The 27,804-nt window shown below is 42.4% G+C and overlaps 1 protein-coding gene and 1 pseudogene across 1 annotated transcript; both read right to left on the reverse strand.

Annotated features, from left to right (window-relative positions):
* Positions 1-5,277: 5,277 nt before the first annotated feature.
* On the reverse strand, positions 5,278-5,395 carry LOC124597103 (annotated as a pseudogene).
* A 3,038-nt stretch (positions 5,396-8,433) lies between these two features.
* On the reverse strand, positions 8,434-10,805 carry LOC124594888 (cuticle protein 21-like). The gene is made up of 2 exons (XM_047133361.1): positions 10,708-10,805; positions 8,434-9,121 (listed from the first exon to the last, which is right to left on the reverse strand). Exons 1-2 carry the CDS (start codon positions 10,717-10,719, stop codon positions 8,516-8,518), a joined length of 618 nt encoding a protein of 205 aa, XP_046989317.1. The 5' UTR covers positions 10,720-10,805; the 3' UTR covers positions 8,434-8,515.
* Between the last annotated feature and the right edge of the window lie 16,999 nt (positions 10,806-27,804).

The raw sequence follows: 27,804 nt of genomic DNA on the forward strand, positions 1-27,804 counted from the left end.
AAATCACGAATCCAGTCACATAACTGAGACGATATTCCATAAGTACGCAATTTCACTACGAGCCGCTTGTGTGGTACAGTGTCAAAAACATTCCGCAAATCCAGAAATACGGAATCGATCCGAAATCCCTTGTCAATAGCACTCAACACTTCATGTGAATAAAGAGCTAGTCGTGTTTCTCAAGAACGATGTTTTCTAAATCCATGTTGACTGAGTGTCAGTAGACCGTTTCCTTCGAGGTAATTCATAATGTTCGAACACATTATATGTTCCAAAATCTTGCTACATATCGACGTTAATGATATGGGACTGTGATTTAGTGGATTACTCCTACTACCTTTCTTGAATGTTGGTGTGACCTCTGCAACTTTCCAATCTTTTGGTACGGATCTTTCGTCGAGCGGACGGTTGGACATGATTGTTAAGTACGGAGCCACTGCATCGGCAAACTCTGAAAGGAACGTAATTGGTATACGATCTGTACCAGAAGTCTTGCTTTTATTAAGTGATTTAAGTTGCTTCACAACTCCGAGGATATTTCCTTCTACGTTAGGTTCTTCGCAAAAATTTCGACTGAGCTTATGTATGGTTTTAGCCGGCTTTCAGTGCCCATAACGATTTGCGCATCAAAATTAGCGCTTGGTGCTCTGGTAGTTCTCCAACATCTACGAAAATTTACGTTTTACCAATGGTTCCTGGATCTACGTTCTTCCTGTGTTTGGCCTGCATCCTTTGTGACTGAAGCCCTTTCTGTGTTTTCCCGAGATCCTCTAACCTAAACAACCGCCCAGTCCAGGCCACACAGCCCTACTACCCGTTCAGCCGCCTCCTGCGTATAGAGGACTCCTGACCTATTCAGCGGAACCCTAAACACAACCACTCATTGGTGCAAGTCGAGGAATCTGCAGCCTACATGGTCGCAGAACCACCTTAGCCTCTGTTTCAGACCCTACAGTTGGCTCTGTACCAGAGGCCCGCAATCAGTCATGTCGACTATGCTCCAAATAGGCAGCTCTGCTTTCATCTCGCAAGCAAGTTGGCAGCCTTTACCACTTCTGTTAGCCACTCGGAACCAGAGAGAATCTCTTCTGATTCAATGTGACACACATCATTGGTACCGACCTTAGCCACCACCTGCAGTTGGCTGCACCCTGTGCTCTTCATGGCATCTGGGAGGACCCATTCTATATATGGAATGACTCCACCCGATATGCACTCGGAGTGCACACTGGCTTCCTTCCCCCTCTTAGCAGCCAGGTCCCTATGGGGCCCCATAACCCACCTAACGCTGGAGCACCCAACGTTCAATAATCCCACCTTCTGTGACTGTCCAGATCTTACAGGCTGAGAGATTTCCTCTGAAACAGGACAGGCGACGGTATATGGCTGAGCGGCAGTGTCAGCCACAGACAGCAGCTGGAACCTGTTTGTCAGACTAAGAGGGGAGGCCTTACGTGTGGCCCTCTGGGAAGTCTTTCGCTGCCTACCACGCCCAGGGGCGACCTTTCACTCGATCACAGGTGAGGGGTCAACCTCAGTGCAAGTAGTAACTGGGCTGGCCACCAGTGAGGTCTGATCGGGCGACTTGGACGTGCTGGACGTCCGTTGAATCACTGCAGCTGGCCCACAACAGTGGTGCCCATCCACTGCAGTCTCCAGCTGTGCAACTGAAGCCATCACAGCCTGGAGCTGACAGCAAAGTATCACCAACTCGGCTTGCATCTGTACACAACAGTCACAGTCCCTATCCATACTAAAGACCATGGAAAACTAAACTACCCAGATAAACAGACTATCAGCACATGTGTCAGAACTCTATTGAAGGCACTGACAAAAACTCAGGAACTGTGTCTAAAAATTAGATTAAAACGCAGAGATTCAAAAAACCTAACTACCGAAGCACTCAGGTGAAACTAAATAATTCGCCCCTGATTAGGAATTTGTAAAATGTCACAAAATCGGTTTATTTCCTGATGCAAACGAAAACGCAAAAACTTTGGTTATTAGATATTAAATTAACAAGCAGAAATTCAAGAAACTAAACTATTAAAGCATACATGGGATGTGTCGGAGTTCTGTCTTTTCCACAACTGCGGCAGTATGGCGAAAATTAACTTTTTCAATAGAACTGAGCACTACCATACTAAATGCCCGCATGTAAGAGCGTTTCTTAACAGTGAGTTACTTCAGCGATGGCGTGGCTGCAAGGGGAGTACGGATCTTGCATTGAACTATTCACCTCCAAGGCTCCATTCATTCACAGCATGTCAGTTTTATTTGGTGAGGATCTACGAAAGACCCAGCTTTAGATGAACTGGGACGCCGCACAGTAGCAGCACTGAAAGCAGGAACTCCAGACATGCTAGAAAAAGTATAGGACGGGTTTGTCTATTGGCTGGATGGGATGTTTGCCGTGTATCTGGTGTAGGGCACATTGAAGATTTGTGATATATGAATGAAAACATTGATCCTAAAAGTACACTACTAGCCATTAAGATTGCTACACCACGAAGATGACGTGCTACAGACGCGGAATTTAACCAACAGGACGAAGATGCTGTGATATGCAAATGATTAGCTTTTCAGAGCATTCACATAAAGTTGGCGCCGGTGGCGACACCTTCAACGTGCTGACATGGGGAAAGTTTCCAACCGATTTCTCATACACAAATAGCAGTTGACAGGCGTTGCCTGGTGTAACGTTGATGTGATGCCTCGTGTAAGGGGGAGAAATGCGTACCATCACGTTTCCGACTTTGATAAATGTCGGATTGTAGCCTATCGCGATTGCGGTTTCGCGTATCGCGACATTACTGTTCGCGTTGGTCGAGATCCAATGACTGTTAGCAGAATATGGAATCGGTGGGTTCAGGAGGGTAATACGGAACGCCCCGCTGGATGCCAACGGCCTCGTATCACTAGCAGTCGAGATGACAGGCATCTTATCCGCATGGCTGTAACGGATCGTGCAGCCACGTCTCGATCGCTGAGTCACAAGATGGGGACGTTCGCAAGACAACAACCATGTGCACGAACAGTTCGACGAAGTTTGCAGCAGCATGGACTCTCAGCTCGGAGACCATGCTTGCGGTTACCCTTGACGCTGCAGCACAGACAGGAGCGCCTGCGATGGTATACTCAACGACGAACCTGGGAGCATAAATGACAGAACGTCATTTTTTCGGATGAATCCAGGTTCTGTTTACAGCATCATAATGGTCGCATCCGTGTTTGGCAACATCGCGGTGAACGCACATTGGAAGCGTGTATTCGTCATCGCCATACTGGCATATCACCCGGAGTGATGGTATGGGGTGCCATTGGGTACACGTCTCGGTCACCTCATGTTCGCACTGACGGCACTTTGAACAGCGGACGTTACATTTCAGATGTGTTACGACCCGTGGCTCTACCCTTCATTCGATATCTGCGAAACCCTACATTTCAGCAGGAAAATGCACGGGCCTTTCTGGATACAGAAAATGTTCGACTGCTGCCCTGGCCAGCACATTCTCCAGATCTCGCAACAACTGAAAACGTCTGGTCAATGGTGGCCGAGCAACTGCCTCGTCACAACACGCCAGTCACTACTCTTGATGAACTGTGGTATCATGTTGAAACTACATGGGCAGCTGTACCTGTACCCGCCATCCAAGCTCTGATTGACTCAATGCACAGGCGCATCAAGGCCGTATTACGTCCAGAGGCGGTTGTTCTGTTCTAGTATGTATATATTTGTCCAATGAATACCCGTTTATCATCTGCATTTCTTCTTGGTGTAGCATTTTTAATGGCCAGTAGTGTAGTTGTAAAAAGTACCAAAACGTCGTACACGGTCCAGTCACAGTAATTTGACCAGCACCTATGTTCTACGGCAACGTGGAATAACCACTCACAGACTGCAGATGGCAGCATTGGCGGTGGAGGGCATATAAAGCGTGTCAGGGAGGGGGGTGGAGGGAGGGGGAGCGGAAAATATTGCAGTACTCGTCGTAACACGGAACACGGAAGCGGAACGATTTGTCTGAGTTCTGAAAGGGGGCTGATCATTAGCTTTCGGGGTCAAGGGTAGAAGCATTTACGAAACGGCTACGTTGGTAAACTATTCACGTACCCTCGAGATTAAAGTATACCATAAATGCTAAAATGGCGCTGTCCAAAACCGGCGCTGAGGCAACAGTGATGCACCACCGGACACAGATGACAGGGGTGTACGACGACTGTGGAGATATGTACGGGTGAATAGACGTGCAGCTGTTGAGAAACTGACCACCTAAATGAACCAAGGGGAAACCATCAGTGCCGCCTCAATGACCGTTCAGCGAACGTTGCTGCATATGAGCCACGCAGCATGCGCCTGGTTCGTGCACCTTGTTGACTGCTGTTCATCGGCGACGAAGGCTGGATTTTGCACGCCAGTACGGCAACTGGAGTCCACTGCAGGGCGACAGGTGGCTTTTGCAGGTGCATCACGTTCTGTTCCCCATAGGACAGACGGCAGTCGGCGTGTACAGCATGCAAGGCCTCAAAGGAAACACCCTGAACCAGGAGAGAGCGGTATGGTTTGGGGAATGTTTTCTTGGAATTCCCTGGGTGATCTCCTCATTATCGGAGGCACAATGGATCAACACTAGTATGCATATTTCCTTACAGACCGTGTCCACGTGCAAATGCAGTTTGTTTTTCCTCTGGCATGATGGCATTTACCATCAAGAGAATGCTACGTGCCACACGGCTTGCAGTGTACTTGAGTGGTTCGAAGAGCACTAGGATAAGCTTACCGTAACCCCATGGTCACCAAACTCACCGATTTAAATGCAGTCGAGAATATGTCGGACCACCTCGATAGGGCTGTTCGAGCCATAGATCCTCAACCGAGAAACCTTGTGCAGCTGGCCGCGTCATTGCTGTCAGTACCTTCTAGAGCCTCATTGACTCTCTCATTGTTTGTCTCTCAGCGTTCCGCGTTGCAAAATGTGCTTATTCAAGTTTTTGACGGGTGGCCACATTAATGTGACTTGACAGTGTACGTACATGCATGTAAAGAAATAAACTAAAAATAACCTAAACTTCTATAGAATAGGCCATGAAGGCCCAAAGGTACCGGCCAGCCGCCGTGTCGTCCTCAGCCCACAGGCGTCACTGGATGCGGATATGGAGGGGCATGTGGTCAGCACACCGCTCTCCCGGCCGTATGTCAGTTTCCGAGACCGGAGCCACTACTTCTCAATCAAGTAGCTCCTCAGTTTGTTTCACAAGGTCTGAGTGCACCACGCTTGCCAACAGCGCTCGGCAGACCGGATGGTCACCCATCCAAGTGCTAGCCCAGTCCGACAGCGCGTAACTTCGGTGATCTGACGGGAACCGGTGTTACCACAGCCGCAAGGCCGTTGGCTGTAAAGAAATACATCCTTATAAATCGGATATATTTTTCTCTTTTAAAAAATAAAACAATAGTACAAAGTGTAAGTTATAATTCGCCTCAAGTTTCTTCTTTACACAATATTGTCTTGTGAAGTTGGACAAATTTTTTTGAAATACACTGTATTTGATTTTCATACAGTGAAAGGAATACACTCCCTCTCCCTCTCTCTCTCTTCTCTCTTTCTCTCTCTCCCTCTCTCTCTCTCTCTCTCTCTAACATAAACACTTCTATTTCATCTACTCATAAAAGTCTACTGTTTGCTGCATCTGTTACTTCATAAAGTAACTTCAAACTCCATTACCTGAAATACCTCAACGTTCATTCCCTCTGTACGTCAATCTTCGCGTCCGAAACATCACAAGAGCTTATCTCACCATACCGTTTCTGTTCTTGGCACTCTTTGTATTATGTAGTGGCGAGCTTCTTTCTGCTTTTCCTCGCATTCAAGTTATGATACCGATTAAAATAGTACTCACTTGTTGCGGAATAAAAATATTTCTAAGGTACAAGAAACCAGTCATTATATGCGGTGAACTGTACGTAACGAGATACAGCGATTCTAGAAGATGATATTGCGTATGACACTCATCCTGGGCAATTAAATGGGTTTTACGTTCTTCATTTCTCTCACGTAAATGAATACCAGCTGCGAGAGCGTGCCGGAAAGTCAAACGAAACATATACATAAGATGTTTCTGGAACATTAGCTTTGGTCTGGTGCTCATAATCAATATTGAATTACGTTTCATAACTTCGCTACTTTCGAGCAACCTAGCGGCAGCATTGCTGTACAACCAAGAATTAATACTCGGTCCACAGTTCTTCGACTCTTGCGATGAAATCTCCATCACTATTTTGGAATTTCTCGAATACTGACAGATGTGCAACAGAAGCACTTATAAGTGAAAAAGAGAACAAAATAAGCTTCACTCTCCTTCCTCAAATTCTGGGGTACCCCTGCAGCAACCTTAGCACAAATTAAGACGAAAGTTACAAACAAAGTGTCAGTTAGGACTATCAGGAATAGTTCACTGAAATCCAAGGTAAGAACAAGGATGTCAGTGGCTAGGTACCCTTCCACAAATCTTCACTGTGAATCGCATTTCCCGTGGTATAAGAACGTACAGAACTATAAACATGAATGGCGCGAAGTTTTGGGCACTGATGCAAGCGGAATCTGTTGCCTGTGAAGCTCGAACAGAGGGAGTTTAATGTCTTTCAGGCCGTAAGAAAGAGACCGCCTTCGATATGGCTTACCACAGCTTACACTGACTCTAAATCTTTAGTGTTTACTGATTAAACATGTCCAGCACAACAACTGCGTAAGCAGACTTCACGCATTACCCAACGGACGCTCCTAAACTCTCGTTATCACAATCTCCTGACTTGTTCCTCTTTTACACTACATGGGAGATGGCGGGACGGCACCCGATTCGACCTGCATTGAAAGCAGTATGTCTTGACAATTTGCGACGGCAGTTGAAAAAACATGGAACTCTTAACACCTCTACAGTTATCCCTATGCGCAACTGGCGAGACTGAATTACAGCTCAAAGAGGCTATAGCAGAAACTGAGATAACTGTCCAAGAAACTGTACCCGCAGGTGTATAATAGTGTGATTATTCAGCCTTCGAACTGAAGACCACAACAACAATGTACTAACTACATAATACGTGGATGAAATTTCATTCATAAGGTGCTACTGCTTTAGAGTGTACATTTTTCGTTTCCAGTAGTGTTATTTGTAGCCACATCGGCCTTTGTGGAAGGACTACAAAACTCTCAAAAAGTGGTATAAGACATCGAAACAATCCCTCACATAGTGGTTATAAATGTAGGGACGAATTTTTTCTGTGATAAGTAAACCTAAATTTTTCATCCACACAGATGATCAAATAACTTTGATTCTTGCACGTGGAACTGTTTAACCCTTGTTTATTTTCTCTCGTTTAAAATACGCAAGCCCGTACACACACACACACACACACACACACACACACACACACACGCACACACACACAGAGAGAGAGAGAGAGAGAGAGAGAGAGAGAGAGAGAGAGAGAGAGAGAGAGTGAGAGAGTAGAGGAAACAGCTAACAGCTAACAAGCCTCAAGACAAGTAAGTATTCGTTATTCGTTTGCAGCATCTGTATCGAAAGCTGCCCTTTCCGCTTAGTAGAATGAATCATTCATGTTTAAAGTGAGTTCGTAATATGTTGTTCCATGCTTAAATGAAATGTAATTCGTAGCTTAAAATAAATTCGGAATCTCAATGTAACTAGTAGACCCATTCAGCCCATCAGCCTTTCTAAACGACGTGCTTTGCATGGTTAGATCACGCTAACGTAATTCAATAAGAGACGTAAATTTCTCGTAAGCTATTCGATGATACGGTAGAGAAAAACATTTATCTTCCATCAAAACTGGAAATAAAGTGTGAACTCCATGATCATGTACTTTGGTGTACATATTGTTCTCCAAAACACTTTTCCGTCAGCTTTTCTTCTTTTCCTCTTCATGAAGCAGCACACAGGCTACAGTTCCATCATCATCGCTCATTTATTCACTGTGACACAGTGCTGCAGTAGATGGAGCGTCATCTTCATTTCAGACTCTGGGGGAACACGGAGATTGCTTCCGGCGTTGTTGATTCTGGTCAGTGAACGCATGACCCTCCCCCACCTCTCCCCTTAAAAATGTGAGTTCTTTGGCGCTTTCGGCACGTACGACGCCCCCCCCCCCCCCTTCCCACTCCTAGTGAACGCTTTACCCCTACGAAACCATTCGGTGTGGGACGCAGCCACTATGTGACCAATTCAAAAGCTCTAATCGACATACTACAACGGTTTCTTAGTTTGTCAAAGTGTTACTCAATGAATGCGAAGAGTACCTTCCACTGTACTGTAGTGTTATTTGACATTAATATGCAGTGAAAGCAGACATATGAAGTAAAACACTACTGAAAAGTGAAAATATTCAGGTAACGAATTAGTAACAATGGATTCTTTTTGCTAACGAATTTTATTCGTTATGTTTATCATATCATACAAAACGCATTCACACACAATAAATATATCCTATTTAAACAGCTTAGCCCAGGATGGCCTTGCCATAGGCAAGGGGAGCAGCGTACTTAGCAATGGCCGGGGCGGCGTAGGCCACAGGGGCGGCGATCTTAGCGACGGCGGGGGCGGCGTAGGCGACGGGGGCGGCCACCTTGGCGACGACGGGGGCGGGGTGGGCACCGGCCTCCCTGTGCACGACGGCGTTGAAGCCGTTGACGGGGTCAGCGGTGTAGTCGACGGTGCGGACGGAACCGTCGGGCTCGACCAGGCTGTAGCTGCCCTGGACGACGTCACCGCTGCGGCTCTCCTGCTGGTTCTTGGAGTCACCGGTGAGGGCGTCCTGCACGCTGTAAGCGTAGCTGTACTGGGGGTTGGGGTCGTACTCGGCGGCGACTGCGGCGGGGGCGGCGACTGCGACGGGGGCGGCTCTCACGGCGGGGGCGACGGCCAAGGGGGCGGCGCGCAGCGCGGGGGCGGCGTACGCCACGGGAGCAGCGTGGAGTGCGGGGGCGGCATAGGCCACGGGGGCGGCGTAAGCGCGGGCGGCGATGGCTGGGCCGGGGGCGACCACGGCGGGGGCTCCCAGGTAGCCAGCACGGGCGACGGCCACGAAGGCGGCGAGGACGATCAGCTGAAACGCACAGTAGATCTGTCAGTTAATTGTGTCCAGCTTCATTTCCATGTGAATCAGCGTGTAGACTTAAATCATAACATTTACTTAGTTCTTTATCGTTCTTCAGCGGCGCTTTAAAAGCTAATGAGAGCCGTAATTATATAGATATGGATGGAAAGGTGCAAGCGATTGGCATTTTAAAGATTCGTTAATAGCTGCCGAAAGAAAGGTTTTTGATCACTAGAGGTTTACTGAGATAATCATCATTACGGCACTGCAGTGGTTTTAACATCTTTTTAATCATTTGCTGCATAGTACTGTTATGTCTGTGATGTTAATTTTCTGACGCAATGTTGTAGAACTAATGGAAACTCAGTTTAACTGTGAACACATTACGTACAGTGTCGCAGCAGCGTATTTAGTATGGTCAGCATTATTTTTCTTTCTTCAACAGTTGTGTAACTGAGTAATGGCCGTGCATATACTTAGCTTTTGTTTGGAAATTTGTTGGAATAATAAACAAAAGCGCTGATACCTCGTAAAAATCATATTCTTTCCCCGGTGGAAAAACTGATTTCACTCGGAATGAGACATGACAGACATTGGGTCATGAGTGGCTCACTGTTGGGTGCGTCATTCTTTTTAATTAAAGTTCCTAGTAATGAGCTACGAATGAATTCTCTCTCTTTCCTTTTCAGAGGATATCTTCTTGATAACTCCCAAGGAAATATCGCACAGAGCAGAGCCACGTAGATTCGAATTCAAATCTCTGTCCAGTACTAGCCTTAAATACGTTGTTACTTTTTGGTCTTAATTATTTTCGTCAGAAACTTTTTGTCAGTCCCCCCGCTCCCCAAGAAGTATTAGATTGACTTTGGATTCGTGTTCTAGTCTATTCAATCTCATTTAAATTATTGACAAATTCCATAATTCACTCAACGTAATATTGGAGCATTTCCTTAACGAGATCCACGACCGATTCCTTGCTCCATTTACTTTTCTTCCGAGGAAATGCTGCATATCATAATGCGTGGACATTGAGAATATGTTTAACTTTCCTTCCTTCCTGCCCGCATCTCGTGGTCGTGCGGTAGCGTTCTCGCTTTCCACGCCCGGGTTCCCGGGTTCGATTCCCGGCGGGGTCAAGGATTTTCTCTGCCTCGTGATGGCTGGGTGTTGTGTGCTGTCCTTAGGTTAGTTAGATTTAAGTAGTTCTAAGTTCTAGGCGACTGATGACCATAGATGTTAAGTCCCATAGTGCTCAGAGCCATTTGAACCTTCCTTCCTTTGGAATTTTTTACTTAGAACCTTTATAGTTTGAAAGTTCCACAACGCTTCCCCATATTGCGTGGAGTACCATACTTGCAGCTGTGAAGCACAGTCAGACAGAGTAGATAGTAAAGTGCACTGAATCCTACATAATATTCGTTATCAAATTCAGGCAGAATCTGTCACGTTCATCTCTGTGTCAACACTGCTGTTCTTGCAATTGGTAACACGCTTTAAGGTTCGAAACACGTGAAGAAAGTGTAACACCACTGATGTATTGACACTGGAAACACAGTCGGTAGGCGAAAGTTGAGCAGTCTTCTGCTGACACCCACCTTGCAGGCCATGTCGATGAGTTTCTTGCTGTGTGGAGCTGAGAACTGGCGATGCACTGTCCGGCCGGCAGTTATATACCCGCTGCAGGCGCGGCTGGGCGCTGCCCGCGTTTTCGCAACGCGCGATGTGGATGGCGGCCACCGGCCACAGCAGGCCTTGGGCGCACCTACCCCAATTGAGACACAGCCGTCCGCTACGAAATGCAACCCGTTTGGCGCTGAGACTTTCAGCACGCAGAGCACTAATACTCTAATAATACTGATACAAATACACTGACGGGAAAATAATCGCAGCACCAAAAAGTAACTAACTCAGAGTAAGGAAATTTGGGGAAAACGTTTGTCTAGGCAACTTTTCGCGGATGATGCTGTAGTATACAGAGAAGTTGCAGCATTAGAAAATTGTAGCGAAATGCAGGAAGATCTGCAGCGGATAGGCACTTGGTGCAGGGAGTGGCAACTGACCCTTAACATAGACAAATGTAATGTATTGCGAATACATAGAAAGAAGGATCCTTTATTCTATGATTATATGATAGCGGAACAAACACTGGCAGCAGTTACTTCTGTAAAATATCTGGGAGTATGCGTGCGGAACGATTTGAAGTGGAATGATCATATAAAATTAATTGTTGGTAAGGCGGGTACCAGGTTGAGATTCATTGGGAGAGTGCTTAGAAAATGTAGTCCATCAACAAAGGAGGTGGCTTACAAAACACTCGTTCGACCTATACTTGAGTATTGCTCATCAGTGTGGGATCCGTACCAGATCGGTCTGACGGAGGAGATAGAGAAGATCCAAAGAAGAGCGGCGCGTTTCGTCACAGGGTTATTTGGTAACCGTGATAGCGTTACGGAGATGTTTAATAAACTCAAGTGGCAGACTCTGCAAGAGAGGCGCTCTGCATCGCGGTGTAGCTTGCTCGCCAGGTTTCGAGAGGGTGCGTTTCTGGATGAGGTATCGAATATATTGCTTCCCCCTACTTATACCTCCCGAGGAGATCACGAATGTAAAATTAGACAGATTAGATCGCGCACGGAGGCTTTCAGACATTCTTCCCGCGAACCATACGCGACTGGAACAGGAAAGGGAGGTAATAACAGTGGCACGTAAAGTGCCCTCTGCCACACACCGTTGGGTGGCTTGCGGAGTATAAATGTAGATGTAGATGTAGATTTAAGTGATTAATATCCCAGGATCACTGGTTAATAGAAGCGCGAGATAAGCCATTGCAAATGTGAAATGCTGCTATATTAATAACCGGTGTAACCGTCAGAATGTTGAATGCAAGCATACAAACATCGCTGGCTTGGGTGGTCGAGCGGTTCTAGGCGCTACAGTCTGGAACCGCGCGACCGCTACGGTCGCAGGTTCGAATTCTGCCTCGGGCATGGATGTGTGTGATGTCCTTAGGTTAGTTAGGTTTAAGTAGTTCTAAGTTCTAGGTGACTGATGACCTCAGAAGTTAAGTCCCATAGTGCTCGGAGGCATTTGAAACATTTGAGCCATACAAACATCCATGCATTTTTTTGTACGGGTGCCGTTTGTGGGATGGACTTCAATGCCTGTTGCACTTGGTCGGTCAATACAGAGACAGTTAATGCTGTTTGTGGATGATACTGGAGTTGTCGTTCGATGGTGTTGCTGCCCGATTGGAGACAGATCTGGTGATCGGGCAGGCCGAGGCAACATGTCGACACGGCAGGACATGTTGGGTTGCAACAGCGGTATGTGGGCGAGCGCTGTCCTGTGGAAGACACCCGCTGGAATGCTGTTAATGAATGGCACCACAACAGATCGAATCACCTGACTGGCGTACAGTTTTGCAGTCAGGGTGCGTGGGATAACCACGAGAGTTCTCCTGTTGTCGCATGAAATCGCACCCTGGACCGTACCTTCAGATATAGTTCCATAGTGTCTAGCAGGCTGACTATAAATTTCGATATATCTATATAATATTCACTGTAAATTATATCGATGCAAGTTTGCTCATTTCACCGATATATCGATATCTAAATGGCAGTATCTAGGGCTGATATTTATATTTTATATTATATTTTTCGCAATTTTCAACAAATATTTGTTCTTTTGAAGTTGTGGTAGAACATAATTTTATTTTCGTGAGTGAGGGAGCCTAACTACTTTTTGAGCTTTCAACACGTCCAGTCTCTCAGATGGCACAAAGAAGAAGTCCGATTGCACTGGTGGGCGGGGGGGGGGGGGGCGGGGAGAGGGGGGGGGAGGTGGTGGCGGTGTGAATGGAATAACAGGATATTCGTTCGATGTGAAGAAATAGCACACCAGCCACGTAAAAAAAAAAAAAAAAAAAAAATCAGTTTTTAACTCAACTAGTGTGCTATTTCTTCACATCAATATTCTTCAAAAACAGTTGCTGAAACTGATGAACAAAAATCTAAATGGTACGATTGGTTTTTGCGGTGGGCGGAGATGTGTGAGGGGAAATGCTAACGTAATTGGCGCTAGGCGCTACCAACAGAAACTGCAACGTCTAACTCAACCACGCAATTCTGTCACTACAACAGCTAGGTCGCTGACGTTTGCAGAAATGAAAAAACAGGGAAGTCGAAATAAAGTATTCCAGACATATCCTACGAAGCCGAACGACGGGCACCTTTTATTGTGCCACTTATCGACAGTTACCATTTTCAGTAAGCGTGAAAGTGCATTGTTTTCCTTTCAATCCTTGCTATGAGAGGGGATAAGCAGGCTGCTAGCTTGTTGATGTACAGAATATCTAGTAATAAATCAATACTTAAATGAACAGCTCTAAGACTGATAGTATATTTACAATGTGCAGTCGATATTTTCTTGACTGGTGTGTCGCTACGTATATATGAAATATAGCTATATCGATAATCTTTGTCGATACATCGAGGGCCGATAACGATACTTTTTAACCATCGGTACGTCGGATTACTGATAATTTTAAAAATATTAACAGTACTAGTGTCTAGCACTCAGACACGTTAGGTGAAGGCTCCCAATTGGCCTTCTTCTAACCAAATCACGGTCATCACCGGCACCGTAGCAGAACAGGCTTTCATCAGAAGACACAACAGACATCCATCCTGTCTTCCAATGAGCTATCGCATGACACAACTGAAATCCCAAATGGCGGTGAATGCACGCTACAAGGCGTCTGGCTCAGAGCTGGAGCTGTAGTAACCGATTTGTAACAGGTCGTTGTGTCACTGTGGTGCAACTGCTGCTCAAATTGCTGCTGCAGATGCAGTAAAATTCGCCAGAGCTACACGCCGAACACGATGCTCTTCCTACCAGTAATGCCAAGTGGCCGTCCAGAGTCCATACCACCGCTGCCAACAATCAAGTGCAGTGGCTCTGTTCCTGCCGAGTACTTCTGCAGTATCGTGGAAGGAACATCCAGCGTCTCTTAGCTCTATTACATGACCTCGTTCGCTTATGGTAGTCGTTAAAAATAGTATCCTGCCAAATATGAAATCTGTACTGTAATACGGTTTCCAGCGGAAAATGTCTAATAGCTATTGACATTCATCGCAAATATTTTGCTTGTTACGCACCGAATTGATCAATGAAATTTTTGTGCGCCAATAATATCACTTTGTTTATGAATTTAAGGTGAATGCTTATGATGATATTAGCAGTCGCCGTCTGTTTGTAGTCAGCAAAGAAATAGTAGACAATAAGTGAGAAAATTGTTGACAACCGTCGTTTCGCTGTTTCTCATCTGCCGGACAGCTACTCGCGGATTGCTACGAGTGTTATGCATGACATTCACGTAAATAATTAGAGTACCATAACTCTTTTCTGAGAACAATAAAGCTCAGCTGATGAATGTTTCTCTGGATTCCTCGCTACGCAACTGAAGGAGATAAAACTTATTCTGAACGGAATCGTTGTAAGGTAGGCATGTTATTTTGATTTTTGTAAGTTATCGATGTGCACTTCAGAGACAGAGCAAGTTATGTTATTGTTAAACAGTCTTTGACCTTGTTGTGGCACAGTCTTTGCCCCTGCGCAGTCTGATTCATTCTTAGTTGAAATTTGGTAGGCGATGGACGTATTCAGTAGTGCTGTGTTGACTTGTGATTGTATCTGTTGGATGAAGGAAGATTTATTGTAAAGGACAGCAGAGATGAGTATGATGTATATATTGGAAGGCGAAAAGACTATAAATTTCGAATATTTTTTTATTCTCTCAGCTACTTAACTTGCTCAGAGCTGAGAGAAAAACCTCGCCACTTCCCTGAGTCATACATTAAGATATTAATTGATGTAGTTGCTTGATTTTTATAGAAATTGTCTGTTAACATTGTACATTTTTCAAATCATTGTTGACTTCGTTAAGCATAGACCAATGTTATGTGTGAATATCACGCGAAATTTTACTCTGTCTTTTTGAATATATACTTTATTCTAAAGTCGTTATCTTGGAATATAATTTCATTGGTATAGTTACACTCCCCTTTCCACTGTTTAAAGAAGGTTTGTCATTACTCATTACCACAGTGCACCATAGAGTATGCAACAGTTTGAATATTCTCTGGAAATTTTATTTAAAAATAGAAATCTAGCTGCCTGCTTGCTGTTTGCTGTTTTGCTTCCGATAAATCTGCAACAATGCTGTCAATTTTGATGTTTGGCTAGATAACTGTTTTACTTCAGTTACGCATGTAACGTAAGGACAAGTTACAGTTCAGTTCAAATTAGGTTCTGTTTAATCAAAGGTCAGCATACGAGTTTAAGTTGGAAACAGATTGTGAGTACATAGTTTTGGTAATAGGTAGTCTCTTTATAGAGTTGGATGTAAATTTCGGCTAAATTTCATACAGAAACATGTAGTGGGGAGGTTACATCGTAACCGGTGACACGACATGGGTTTCCTATGTTGATAGTTGTATGGGGTCGTATCGCCCAACAAACCATATACCTCTGTCAACCAGACGGGTATGACTGCCGTTAATTAAGACCTATAAAATAAATAAAATAAAATGAAATATTAATTATTTTTATCTGTATGATTGGCTCTCCTATGAGTCGTCAGGTTTTGATTATTCGGTATCAGACGCTTGACAATGGCTTTTTCGTAAAGGCAATGTTACTCGTAGTTGACCGTGAAATAAAACTGAAATAATCGGACTTCGTAATTAAATCGTTTCCAAAGACTGCTGCGGTAGGTGCGGACTCATAAACTAAATCTCAATATTACAATAATTTGCCAGCCATGCCAAAACGTCGTACAGAGGTGATTGTCTACTAAACAAAAAATTACACAGTTAGTTAAATCAGATATATTCAATGAATAAGCCTACAGTTCATAATCCTACTTACTTTTATAAATATAAATTCTTTACAGAATCGAGTGCCTAGTATGGTTGCAACTCGCAGTAATTTTCTATATCATGAAATATGGCGGTGTGCCAGACAATAAACTAAAATACGTGCTTCTCGCACCACATCAACGAGAGCTCTTCTTAATCAAACATACGAGTAACGTAAATGTACTTTTGTTTTATCAGCGACACAGCGCTGCAGTTGTGTGCCATAGGCTTTATTTATTTGTCACTGATTATTTATTTAATTAATATCTCGCGTTTCCGAGGAAACTCACGCTCGGCATGCAAATGTGCCTTTATATTGCCCCCTGAATTGCGAGGCGAAAGGACACACCTGCAGGCGAGCAATTCACCTAAAGGCACAAGAAAATCTAAGTTATCTACAACTATTTACATGACTTACATTATACTGTATATTATATACAAAATTTGAATGACGCGCGTGCGCCGAAAAAGTTCTTATGTTGGCAAAACAGAGTGCGCGCATGCGCAGAAGCGTCTGTGTAACTACGGCACTGCCGTTATTTCGTAAATTTAGATCACGCGGCACAGTATTGCAGTTCATATTGTTCGTGTGCGCGCGCATTTCTTAGTCGTTGCACAAAGAAAATATTCCACCAAGATTACATATGAAGACTACATTCTATGACAGGTAACTTAGTTTTAAAATTACAATATTTGTTATAATACAATACAACTTTAGATTGTTGAATGTTCTTAGTTACATAGCATTGCAATGAAATGCTTCAACGAAAAATGTTCTGTTGTTTCAGGTGCGTTGACCTATACACGTGGTGTCGTTATCACAGTTCATATTCATCTGCTGCACAATAATTTTTTACAGGTTAGTATCGTCGTGGTAAAGTTTTTTGATCACAGTAACATCGTTGTATAACAACGTGATTAATACATAAGCGTGTCCATTTCCTATTTCCATTATAGTCGTTGTGATGCAGTTCGTTGTGACAAAAAGCATTGTTTATTACAGATCAGACGTGACCCGTCGAGTAATTGGTCCACGTGCAGTTCGTTTTTTTTTTTTACATTCCGTGGAAGCTTGGTTGCAGAACCTCGGACGGCACATAGCTGGCGTCGATCCTTGGACAGTCCAGGTAAGAGTGTCCGTCACATTTCGAGAACATTTCATTCCCTGAAGTTCCAACCAAAACTCTTCCACCCGTCGTGTTGTTTTCTGGACAGGCACTTTGTGTCCATTTAATCCAGTTAACATCTTGAAGTTGGGTACTGTAGTAATGTCACTATACGATGCACGAATTATTCACTTCACATTTTCAGTTTTTTGCTGAATATAGCTCACCTAAATGTTCGTCCGTGAACAGAGGTTCACTATGCAATGTCTTTTTGGCACTCGTTTTGTTCAAATTTTTACATGATACATCAGTTAAAAAAATAAGTAATTATACATACACACGTCACATATTTTCTTAGCATAAACATAATACAGTTGCACATAAACATGTTTACATCATCATTACATAGCTATAGGTTATTACATTGTGTCACATTTGATTACATGAATTGCATCCTCTTTAGCGGTTTTGCTGGGATATTATCGATGTTTTTTGTGATGTCATCTGAAATTAAGATAGGTTAGACACAACATTCGTTACATCAGTAGGCAAGACCAGGCGTTTTCACTACTCAATAAATATTCAAAATAGTAAGAGAGAGAAAATGTTCGATTCCTCGCGTTTTGTGCGTGTGTGTAGAGTGTCTGTGTGGCCTTGACTACTGATAGATGCTTTTCGTGTTGAGAGATGTGCGTCTAATCTACTTCTCAAAGTAAAAGATCGCTTCACAGGTGACGTCTGTCAGTTCGTCAGGTGTCATACCAGGTCAGTGGTACCTACAGTCACAAATGTTCCGTGAAAAATTTATATATCATTCACTGCTACGTAATCATAAATTTTACTTTAATATTCAGTCTTCTCGGTGGAGCCGCGGCGTTGAAAGAAAAGTTCTTCTGTCTTCAACTGCGTCACTGGAACGCTGAAATGAAAATTTCTATACTACTTATTATCTGTGTTGTAGCAACAGAGTTTTTCGAGTTGCTTAGCAATATTTTGATGGGTATGACTTTCACATTATTCAGCCTGAAATGCTCTAAGATCTCGGTGTGCGTATAGCCCAATAATTTTGTTAGTTCTACGATGTTGTAACAGATACGCACCAGGGTGCGGTATGTTAACAATTATATAAGGTCCTTCATATAGCAGACGCCACTTAGCGTTGCGTCGTTTGAGTGCAACAGATTTATGATGAGTACGAAGTAGTACAAGCATTCCTACCTCGAATTTTTGTTTTCTTTTTATTATGTTTCTGTGATGTTTGTTTCGTATTTGTGCGTGATGTGTCAATGTAGTCAATACTTCTTTTATCTTCTGTTCAGGTGTGATTTCCTTGTCTGACAACTTAGGTAATGGTTCTATCCACTGATCGTTCTGTTTGCAATTGAACATGATCTCGTTAGGTGTGTAATTTGTATCGTAAATATTTAAGTTATTGTGTACGTCTTCGAAAAGACTTAGGTAGGACACCCAATTAGTATGTTTTGATGAAATATAGGTCCTCATGAAACGATTTAATTCTCGGAAAAGTCTCTCAGTCGCGTTACATTGTGGACTAAACCTCGAAATAAATATACTTTTAATGTTATTGTCCTTCAAGAAATTTCTCCATTTGTACCCAGAGTAGTATGCTGCATTATCTGATAGAATTGCTTTAGGTTTTCCCACGTGCGTCAGGTAATCACTTGAGAATCTTCGTATTATAGCACTTGCAGTGGCGGATTTTAAAGCATAAAGTTTAACATGTTTAGAAAATATATCGTAAAAAGCTAAGATATATTTGACGCCTCCAGAGCTTGCTGGATGCGGTCCACTGATGTCAGTACACAGAATTTCCAGGGGTTTACTAGGTAAAATAGAATGTAAATCTGTTTTTGTGGATAAATTCTGAGGTTTTGATTTTTGACATATGACACATGTTTTTAGTTCCCTGTAAATTTTTCTTCTCATATTGCTAAAATAACAGTATGTACTGAGCTTTGCCAAACACTTTTTCGTCCCATAATGACCCCAAACTAAGTGTGTGTGCCAAATTAGATTACGTTCGGACTCCTTGGGAATGCATACGCACCAGTTAGTAGCATTTGGATGTCGGCGGTAAAATAGCACATCATTGTGTAACTTGTAATACTTAGTCAAAGGATGATTGTGTTTTTCTACCAGTAATGTTATTATCTTATACCAGTGAGGATCAGATTTTTGTAATTCAGCCATGTTTCTGCACATATCAATATAATATTGGTGATACTGCTTGTCTTGCATTAAGAGAATCCTGTAGTCATTTATATTTTCTAAGTCACTGTTGGTATCATTCATACCTTGTGGAAGTCTAGACAAAGTGTCTGCAATGGTGTTGTCCTTACCTCTTATGTACTTAATTTCAAAAGAGTAGTTCTGAAGTGTAACTGCCCATCGTGATAGTCTAGGATGTACAAGTTTACAAGTTAACAAAAATGTCAGGGCCTGGTGATCGGTGTAAATTACCGTATGTTTTCCAAATAAATAATAATTGAATTTCTTGAATGCCCATACTATGGAAAGTGTTTCTAACTCAGTAGTGGAGTATGTACGCTCACATTCAGTTAGAGTGCGACTCGCAAACCCAATAATTCTTATCTGTTCCTCCTCTTTATTCTTTACAACTTGAAATAAGCAACAGCCCAAGCCAGTACGTGAAGCGTCACAAGTCATACAAAAATCTAAATTGAAATCTGGATGGCTCAATATGTTAGCATTCACTAAAGCATGTTTAATTGTATTAAAGTCATTCTGGCACTGTTCCGACCAGATCCAAACTTGATTCCTTCTGAGTAGATTTAGCAGATGTTTACTGTTCAAAAGTGGTTGTGGCAAAAAACGTCTGAAAAATGAACATAGCCCAAGGAATGATTTTAACTGGTTTTTAGTTCGAGGGCTAGGACAGTTTCTGATAGCATCTAATTTACTGGGATCCGGACGTATGCCCTGTGAATTAATGATATGTCCTAAATACTTTATCTCACTGCAACCAAACTTTGATTTTCTAAGATTGGCTGTGACTCCAGCTTGTGCAAATTTTTCTAAAATTCTTTGAAGTGTGTCAACGTGTTCATTCCAGGATTGTGTAGCTATCAGTATATCATCTACATAGTGTGTGACTGTCTCAACTAAATCGTCGCCAAGCACGGTATCCAGGGCTGTAATGAATACCCCAGAGCTGACATTCAGTCCGAAGGGTAGAACACAAAACTGATAGGTTCGCCCCCCGAACATAAATGCAGTATATTTCCGAGAATCAGGAGTGATACCCACCTGCCAAAACGAATTAGCGAGATCTATTGTGGAAAAATATTTTGCATCTAGAAATTTCTGTAATTGCTCTTCTAAATTTTCAGGTTTTGTGTGAACCGGTAAAATTATTTCATTAATAGCTCGTGCGTCTAACACTAACCTAATGCCTCCATTTGATTTTTTGACAACAAGTAGAGGACTACAATAAGGTGAGGTGGATGGTTCAATGACCTTCCAGTCTAACATTTGTTTTAATTCTTGCCACACAGCAGGTCGTTGAGATAACGGTACGTTATATGTCTTATGGTAGAAGATCTTGTGAGGCTTAACTTCAATCTTGTACACATACGTGTTGATAACACCTAATCGTTTGGTAAAAACTTGTAAATATTTGGATAACACTTCCGGTAGTTTTATGCGTTCATGTACACTGAGAGCTGTAGCTTCACTTATCTTATGATCAAGCAATGTTTTCAAGTCCATTAGCTCTGCGTCAGATGAGTGTGTTTGCATGTGTTGAATGTCTTTGTTAAGTACTAACTGAACCTTGTACCCTGTACAGTGTTTGTCATGCTTTAGAGTTCTCCTGTCCAAATCAATAATAATTACCCTGCTTTTATCATTTAAAATACATTTACCTTTGGAGAAGTCTATAATGCAGTCCTTCTCGCTCATAATATCTATTCCTAATATGCAATTAGTCACAAGGTTTTGTACAACCAGGAATGGCCATTGTACGGTTCCATTACCTATTTTAACGTTTACAAAAACTTGCTTCGTAACCCTACATGACTTATTACCTAGTGCAGTAGTTATTTTACAGTTTTGGGCAGGAAACTCAGGCACAGGTTCCAATTCACACATCTTTTTATAAAAATTAAAAGATAAAACGCTCACAGCTGCACCTGTATCTAGGATAATAGTAGTTGGAATCCCACCTACTACACCAGTAGTGGATGCTAAAACAATTTCATTTGTGTTTAAACGACATTGTGTACTGTCTTGTAAAAGTTCATCTGATATATTGTTATTGTGGTTGTATCTTATAAATAAAACAGGTAGTTTTTGTTTAGAATTACTCGGCATATCATTATTCTGTTGTTCAAGTGTGGTGTCAAATAACTGATTAACATTGAAGCCGCCCCCCAAGGATTCTTCAGCCACGACCTGGGGCAAAGTAGTGACTGTTTCTAGTTTGTTGGATTAGCATTTGTACTAGGTACTGACACAGATTGAGGTTGTGCATCAGGTGTCATTTCTATTATATTCACATTCGGATATTGCCTATTATGATCTCCAAACTTTTGCGGTTGTTGTTGCTGTTGCGCATTATAACTTACCTGTCGGTCGTAAGGTATGCTCCAATTTTGACCTGGTGGCTGCTGTGGTAAAGCAGAGTTTGAATGAAAGTACTGATCGTTACGAGTCCAACCTTGATGCTGTCTTGGCTCGTAGTTATTATTATTTCTATTTCTGTTTGTGTTTTTGTTATTACCTTTGTATCCGTTGTTACCGTTGTAGTTATTACCGCGGTGCCTTTTGTATGGATTGCCGCATGAAATGTTATTACTGTTGTAACTATTGTTCGTATTGGAATACGCGTGTTGATTTTGATTTCCGTACTGAGACGGCATGTGAGTTTGCTGTTTTTGTTGTACCGCGTATCCAACTGTGGGCGCGCCAGAATTGTGTTGGCAAGCCTGCATGTTTTGCATACCACTAGTGTAAACATTGTGGCTGCTGTTTTGCCGCGCGAAGCGCTGATCTTCAAGTAACATGTCAACCGAATCTAAAGCTGTTAAAAAATAATCTGAATCGTCATCCGAGATATGTAGAAGTTTTTCCTTAATGTTGAAAGGCAATTTGGCCTTCAACGCTCGGAGTATATCACGTGTTGCGACTGGTTCGTCTAAAAAATGTCCCATGTTCAAGTATTTTTCAAAATATCTGCGTAAGTTACCATTTTTACTGTTAAAAGTTTCAGGTTCTAAAATTTGTCTTCTGAGTCGCTCCTGGACGGATTGCGACCAGAATTTGTTCAGAAAAGCACGCTCAAACTCACTGTACGTGGTACATACGTCAGCTTGACTGTATGCCCAGACAGCTGCATCGCCTTGGATGTAACCGACAATATATGAAATCTTTTTCCGGTCACTCCAAGTGCGTGGAAATGCGTTACTAAAAGATTTGAGAAAAATCACCGGATGAATGGTTCGTTTTTCTGGGATAAAAGCCTGAAATTGCCTGTGTTTTATTAAACTTTCTTCTTCCTTTGCATTATGATATGGATTTGTACCACTGTAATTACTGCAATGCTCAGCTGGCGAGTAATTACGATAATGTTGCTGTGGTTTACCATGATAATACCTTGTGTTTGTGTTTGCACGTTGTGGTATGTGTTGTTGTCGTGGTGTGTTTTGTTCTTGTGTGTATGTTGTGTGCGGTATGTGTGCGTCATACTCGAATGTATATTGATTTCTGAACTGTACATTTTGACTGATATTTTCGTTACATTCAGACTGTGGTTGATCGGTGAATTGTCTCATGGGTGCAGTGACGGATTGTACTGCGTCACTAATCAGCTGTTTGTTATTAGTGATGTATTCCGCTACGGAGTCGTGCACAATTGTTGGTAAATTTTCACGTATGCATCTATCAAAATGTTTGTCTTTGTTCTCTACCCAATCATGAAATTCTTTATTAAAATTTTGAAAATGAGCTGTGGCATCAGATTGTAAGATGTCAGTCAGGTGTTGTTCAACACCGTCAAATTTATTCTGCACGTCAGTAATTCGTTTTTCAAGGTTGTCGTGTACTGAAGGATATGTTTGAATTTGTTCAGTAAGAGCTTCACACGTGACATTAAGGTTTTTTAATTGTGTCTGTAAAAGTGCTACGTCATTTGTAGTCTTTTCTTGTCTCGTATTAAGCTTGGAAAATTTCGTACTGAGTTCAGTCATCTGTTTTGTCAGTGTGGCGTCTATAAGTTCCACACGCTTACATAAAGTGTCATTAGCTGTCTTGAGTGCTATGAGATCAGATTTGATTCCGTCATTTTGTGTCTTTAACTGTTCATTTTGCATCTGTAAGGTTGCCATGTTTTCGACGTTTTGCTTCATTAGCATTTGTAACATGTCGGCAATGTTTACCGTTTGCAAGGTCTCTGCCCCCGCCGCGTCATTAGACGTGACGTCATGCATTAACATGGGCTCTGATTGAGACTTTGAAATTTTTGTGGTGGAAGGCCTATTGTCAAAATTTTCGTCAACACTCGCGTCAATGTTTGATGAATCGTCACTACCGGTTGCTGTCGTAAAGTCATTTTCTAACATTTGCCTCTCGTCCGAGTCGGATTGCGTCTGAATAGTACGTCTTTGCTGTTCCATTTTTGCGTATTGTTTTCTAGTTATTACCATGCCACACGTGATATATGTTTCAAGAAAATATTTGACACTGATTTTAAAATAAAATACAGTTGAGTATGAATCGGTCGTAGCAACAATGGCTGTCTGTTAATTTAAAAATATAAACTGAATTTGAGATTATTGGTAATGGCTGCTGGCCATGTTACATGATATCGTACAGAAGTCGGCCATATTGTACACTCGTGTATTGGTATTGTTGCATACGTTATTGTTTAAGGAAAAAATACTGAGAATGGAATTTATCACTGAAACTGTTATGCGGAAAAGAAACACTACAGAATTTTACTGAAAAGCTAATACACTGAATTATACGTCTGGTCAAGCCTGCTAATGCAAAGATGCTGCGTCTTACCTTATTTTGCTGGAAGCTTCTTTGCGTCTTCCCGCAAAATTTTATAATTGGCAAATATCTTCTGATTTTTTTATTTCTCATATAGTCAAGTCCAGGACCAGAAGGTTGATTTTTCACATGAAACAAAGAGAACAATGTAACAAATGACAAAATAACAAGTCCGACACGCAGTCGCCAATATAAAATAAATAAAATAAAATAAAATAAAATGAAATATTAATTATTTTTATCTGTATGATTGGCTCTCCTATGAGTCGTCAGGTTTTGATTATTCGGTATCAGACGCTTGACAATGGCTTTTTCGTAAAGGCAATGTTACTCGTAGTTGACCGTGAAATAAAACTGAAATAATCGGACTTCGTAATTAAATCGTTTCCAAAGACTGCTGCGGTAGGTGCGGACTCATAAACTAAATCTCAATATTACAATAATTTGCCAGCCATGCCAAAACGTCGTACAGAGGTGATTGTCTACTAAACAAAAAATTACACAGTTAGTTAAATCAGATATATTCAATGAATAAGCCTACAGTTCATAATCCTACTTACTTTTATAAATATAAATTCTTTACAGAATCGAGTGCCTAGTATGGTTGCAACTCGCAGTAATTTTCTATATCATGAAATATGGCGGTGTGCCAGACAATAAACTAAAATACGTGCTTCTCGCACCACATCAACGAGAGCTCTTCTTAATCAAACATACGAGTAACGTAAATGTACTTTTGTTTTATCAGCGACACAGCGCTGCAGTTGTGTGCCATAGGCTTTATTTATTTGTCACTGATTATTTATTTAATTAATATCTCGCGTTTCCGAGGAAACTCACGCTCGGCATGCAAATGTGCCTTTATAGACCCTAAGAGAATATACTGCATATTACGGAAAGGGAGAGACAATCAGTTCTGAAGCCCATCGTTAGACAGAAAAATGAGAAAAAAGACGCATCTCTCGAGTAATGGTGACGTGTTTCTGCACGAGAATGCTCGGTTTCACTCTACGCGGTAAACAAGAAGCCTCCTGTCAGTTCAGACGGAACATTTTTGAATCTCCACCCTAGTGTCTTATTAAAACTGTTATTTCTCAGGAAACCATTACCTAAAAATGGTGTATCTGAAACCTTGATCCGATTTAAGAAAGGGCGTGGTGGCCTTAATGAGATCACGCTACATAAACAAATAAATAAAATAAAAATAGTACCGCGCTCAGTGGCCGCGCTGTTTGAGGCGCCAGGTCACGGACTTCACGGCCGTTCTCGCCAGAGGTTCGAGTCCTCCCTCGGGCATGGGTGTGTGCTGTTCTTAGCATAAATTAGTTTAAGTTAGTTTAATTACTGTGTAAGTCTAGGGACCGATGATCCCTTAGGAATCCACACACATTTGAACATTTGAAAATAAAGATAGAACGATTCTTCGAGAAGGTAGAGCTTTTGGGAAATGAATGGATGCATATTTGAAAAGACTCATATTAACAGTTTAATGCTTTTTTTATTGATACCTGAAAGATATACTCTGTGGAGTACAGTATCTCAACAATCGTCTTCATTATCGAGTCCAGCACACAGTACTACGATAAGCCTCTCCGCTGACAATGCTAGTTATTCTTCTGGTAAACCTTCCGGGATGTAAGGTCGTGGTCCATGAAACTCTTCAGCTCCTAACGTTTCGTCCAGAGCTGCGCTGGACATCTTCAGAGGGGTGTTTCTCCTCCGGTGAGTCGGCAAGACTCACCGGAGGAGAAACACCCCTCTGAAGATGTCCAGCGCAGCTGTGGACGAAACGTTAGGAGCTGAAGAGTTTCATGGACCACGACCTTACATCCCGGAAGGTTTACCAGAAGATATGTCATCCGGTCGTGAAAGCCTTCATACAATGCTACTTATTCTCTCAGAGATGCTGGACACTGGCCTAATGTCTTGCTCATCGGAAAGACTAGTAGAGTCATAGCCAGTCTACATACACATCAATACTTCGCAAGCCATCTGACGTTGTGTGACAGAGGGTACTTCCGGTACCACTAACTGATCCCCCTTCCTCTTCCATTCGCGAATGGTACGTGGGGGTGACTGTCTGTAATCCTCTGTTTCAGCTCTAATTTCTCGAATTTTTTCGTTGTTGTCATTTCAGGACATATACATGGGAAGAAATAATATTTTGTCCAACTCTTCCCGGAAAGTTTCTTGCGAAATTCCAATTGTAAACTTCTCGGTGGTGCAGAACACCTCCCGCGTAGCGTCTGCCACTTGAGTGTTCCCTGTAACGCTCTCGGATCTTCTCTCTCTCTCTCTCTCTCTCTCTCTCTCTCTCCCTCTCCCTCCCTCCCTCTCTCTCTCTCTCTCTCTCTCTCTCTCTCTGTGTGTGTGTGTGTGTGTGTGTGTGTGTGTGTGTGTGTGTGTGTTTCTTCTACCTGGTAAGGATCCCACATTGATGAATAGTACTCAAGAATCGATCGAACAAGCGCCTTGAAAACTACTTCTTTAATGTATGAATTACTTTTCCTTAAACTTCTTATTCTGAATCACTGGGTGGCGTCTGCTTATCCTACTATTTGTCTTATGTGGTCATTCCACTTACGGTTGCTTTTGTTAGATAGTCCTAGATATTTTACGGTGGTTACTGTTTCCAGTAATTTGTCATCAATACTGTAGTTTCACAATAGTGAATTTCTTTTTCTATATATGCACAATATGTTGCATTTATTTACGTTCAAGGTCAACTGCCAGTCACTGCACCATTCATCGATCCTCTACAAATCGTTAGTGTCTCCTCGCATTGCTACCTTCTTGTAGACAACGATATCATCTGCGAACACTCTTAAAGAGATTCCGAAGCATTCTACATACACTGTAAATAGTAACGGTTCGTTCACACTTCCTTGAGGTACCCCAGAAATTACCTTCACATCTGTCCATTTTGTTACGTTAACACCGGCCTTTTGAGTTCTATCTGCAAGGGAGTCATAAATCCATTCGCAAATCTGGTCCGACACTCGGTGAGCTGGTATTTTCTTTTCATTATTATTTTCACTAAACGGTCGTGCGGGATGGCGTCAAGGCGTCAAGTCCCCTCCTGAAGTCGACGAACTGGCATCGGCCGTAGCGCCGATGTTTATAGAGCTGTGGATGTCAAGCAGGAACCGAGCGGGCTGCGTTTCGCAAGTTCTCTGTATGCAGAATCGATGTTGGTTTTTATAGAGGAGATTTTCGTTCTCCCGAAACGTCATTACACATGAGCATAAAACATATTTGACAATGGTACAACAGACTGACGTCAACGATATGGGCCTATAATTAATTGCATCTATCCTACAACCCTTCTTGAAAACTTGAATGACCTGCGCTTTTTTCCAGTCAGTAGATATCCTTCGTTGCTCCATCGACCTACGATGAACTGAGGCTAGAAGGGAAGCAAATTCTTTCGCATAATCTCTGCATATTCTTACAGGTATCTTATCTGGTCCTGATGCCTGGCCACTACAAAGTAGTTATTTTTCTATTCCGCTCTCAGTTATCTCAATATCTGCTATTCAGAAGTTCGTACGATGTTTGAAATGAGAGACCGTGTTACCACCTTCCGCGGTGAAACAGTTTCGGAAGACCGAAATCAGTATTTTGACCTTCTCTCGTC

Source organism: Schistocerca americana, chromosome 2, assembly GCF_021461395.2.
Source record: "Schistocerca americana isolate TAMUIC-IGC-003095 chromosome 2, iqSchAmer2.1, whole genome shotgun sequence".
Classification (NCBI taxonomy): domain Eukaryota; kingdom Metazoa; phylum Arthropoda; class Insecta; order Orthoptera; family Acrididae; genus Schistocerca; species Schistocerca americana.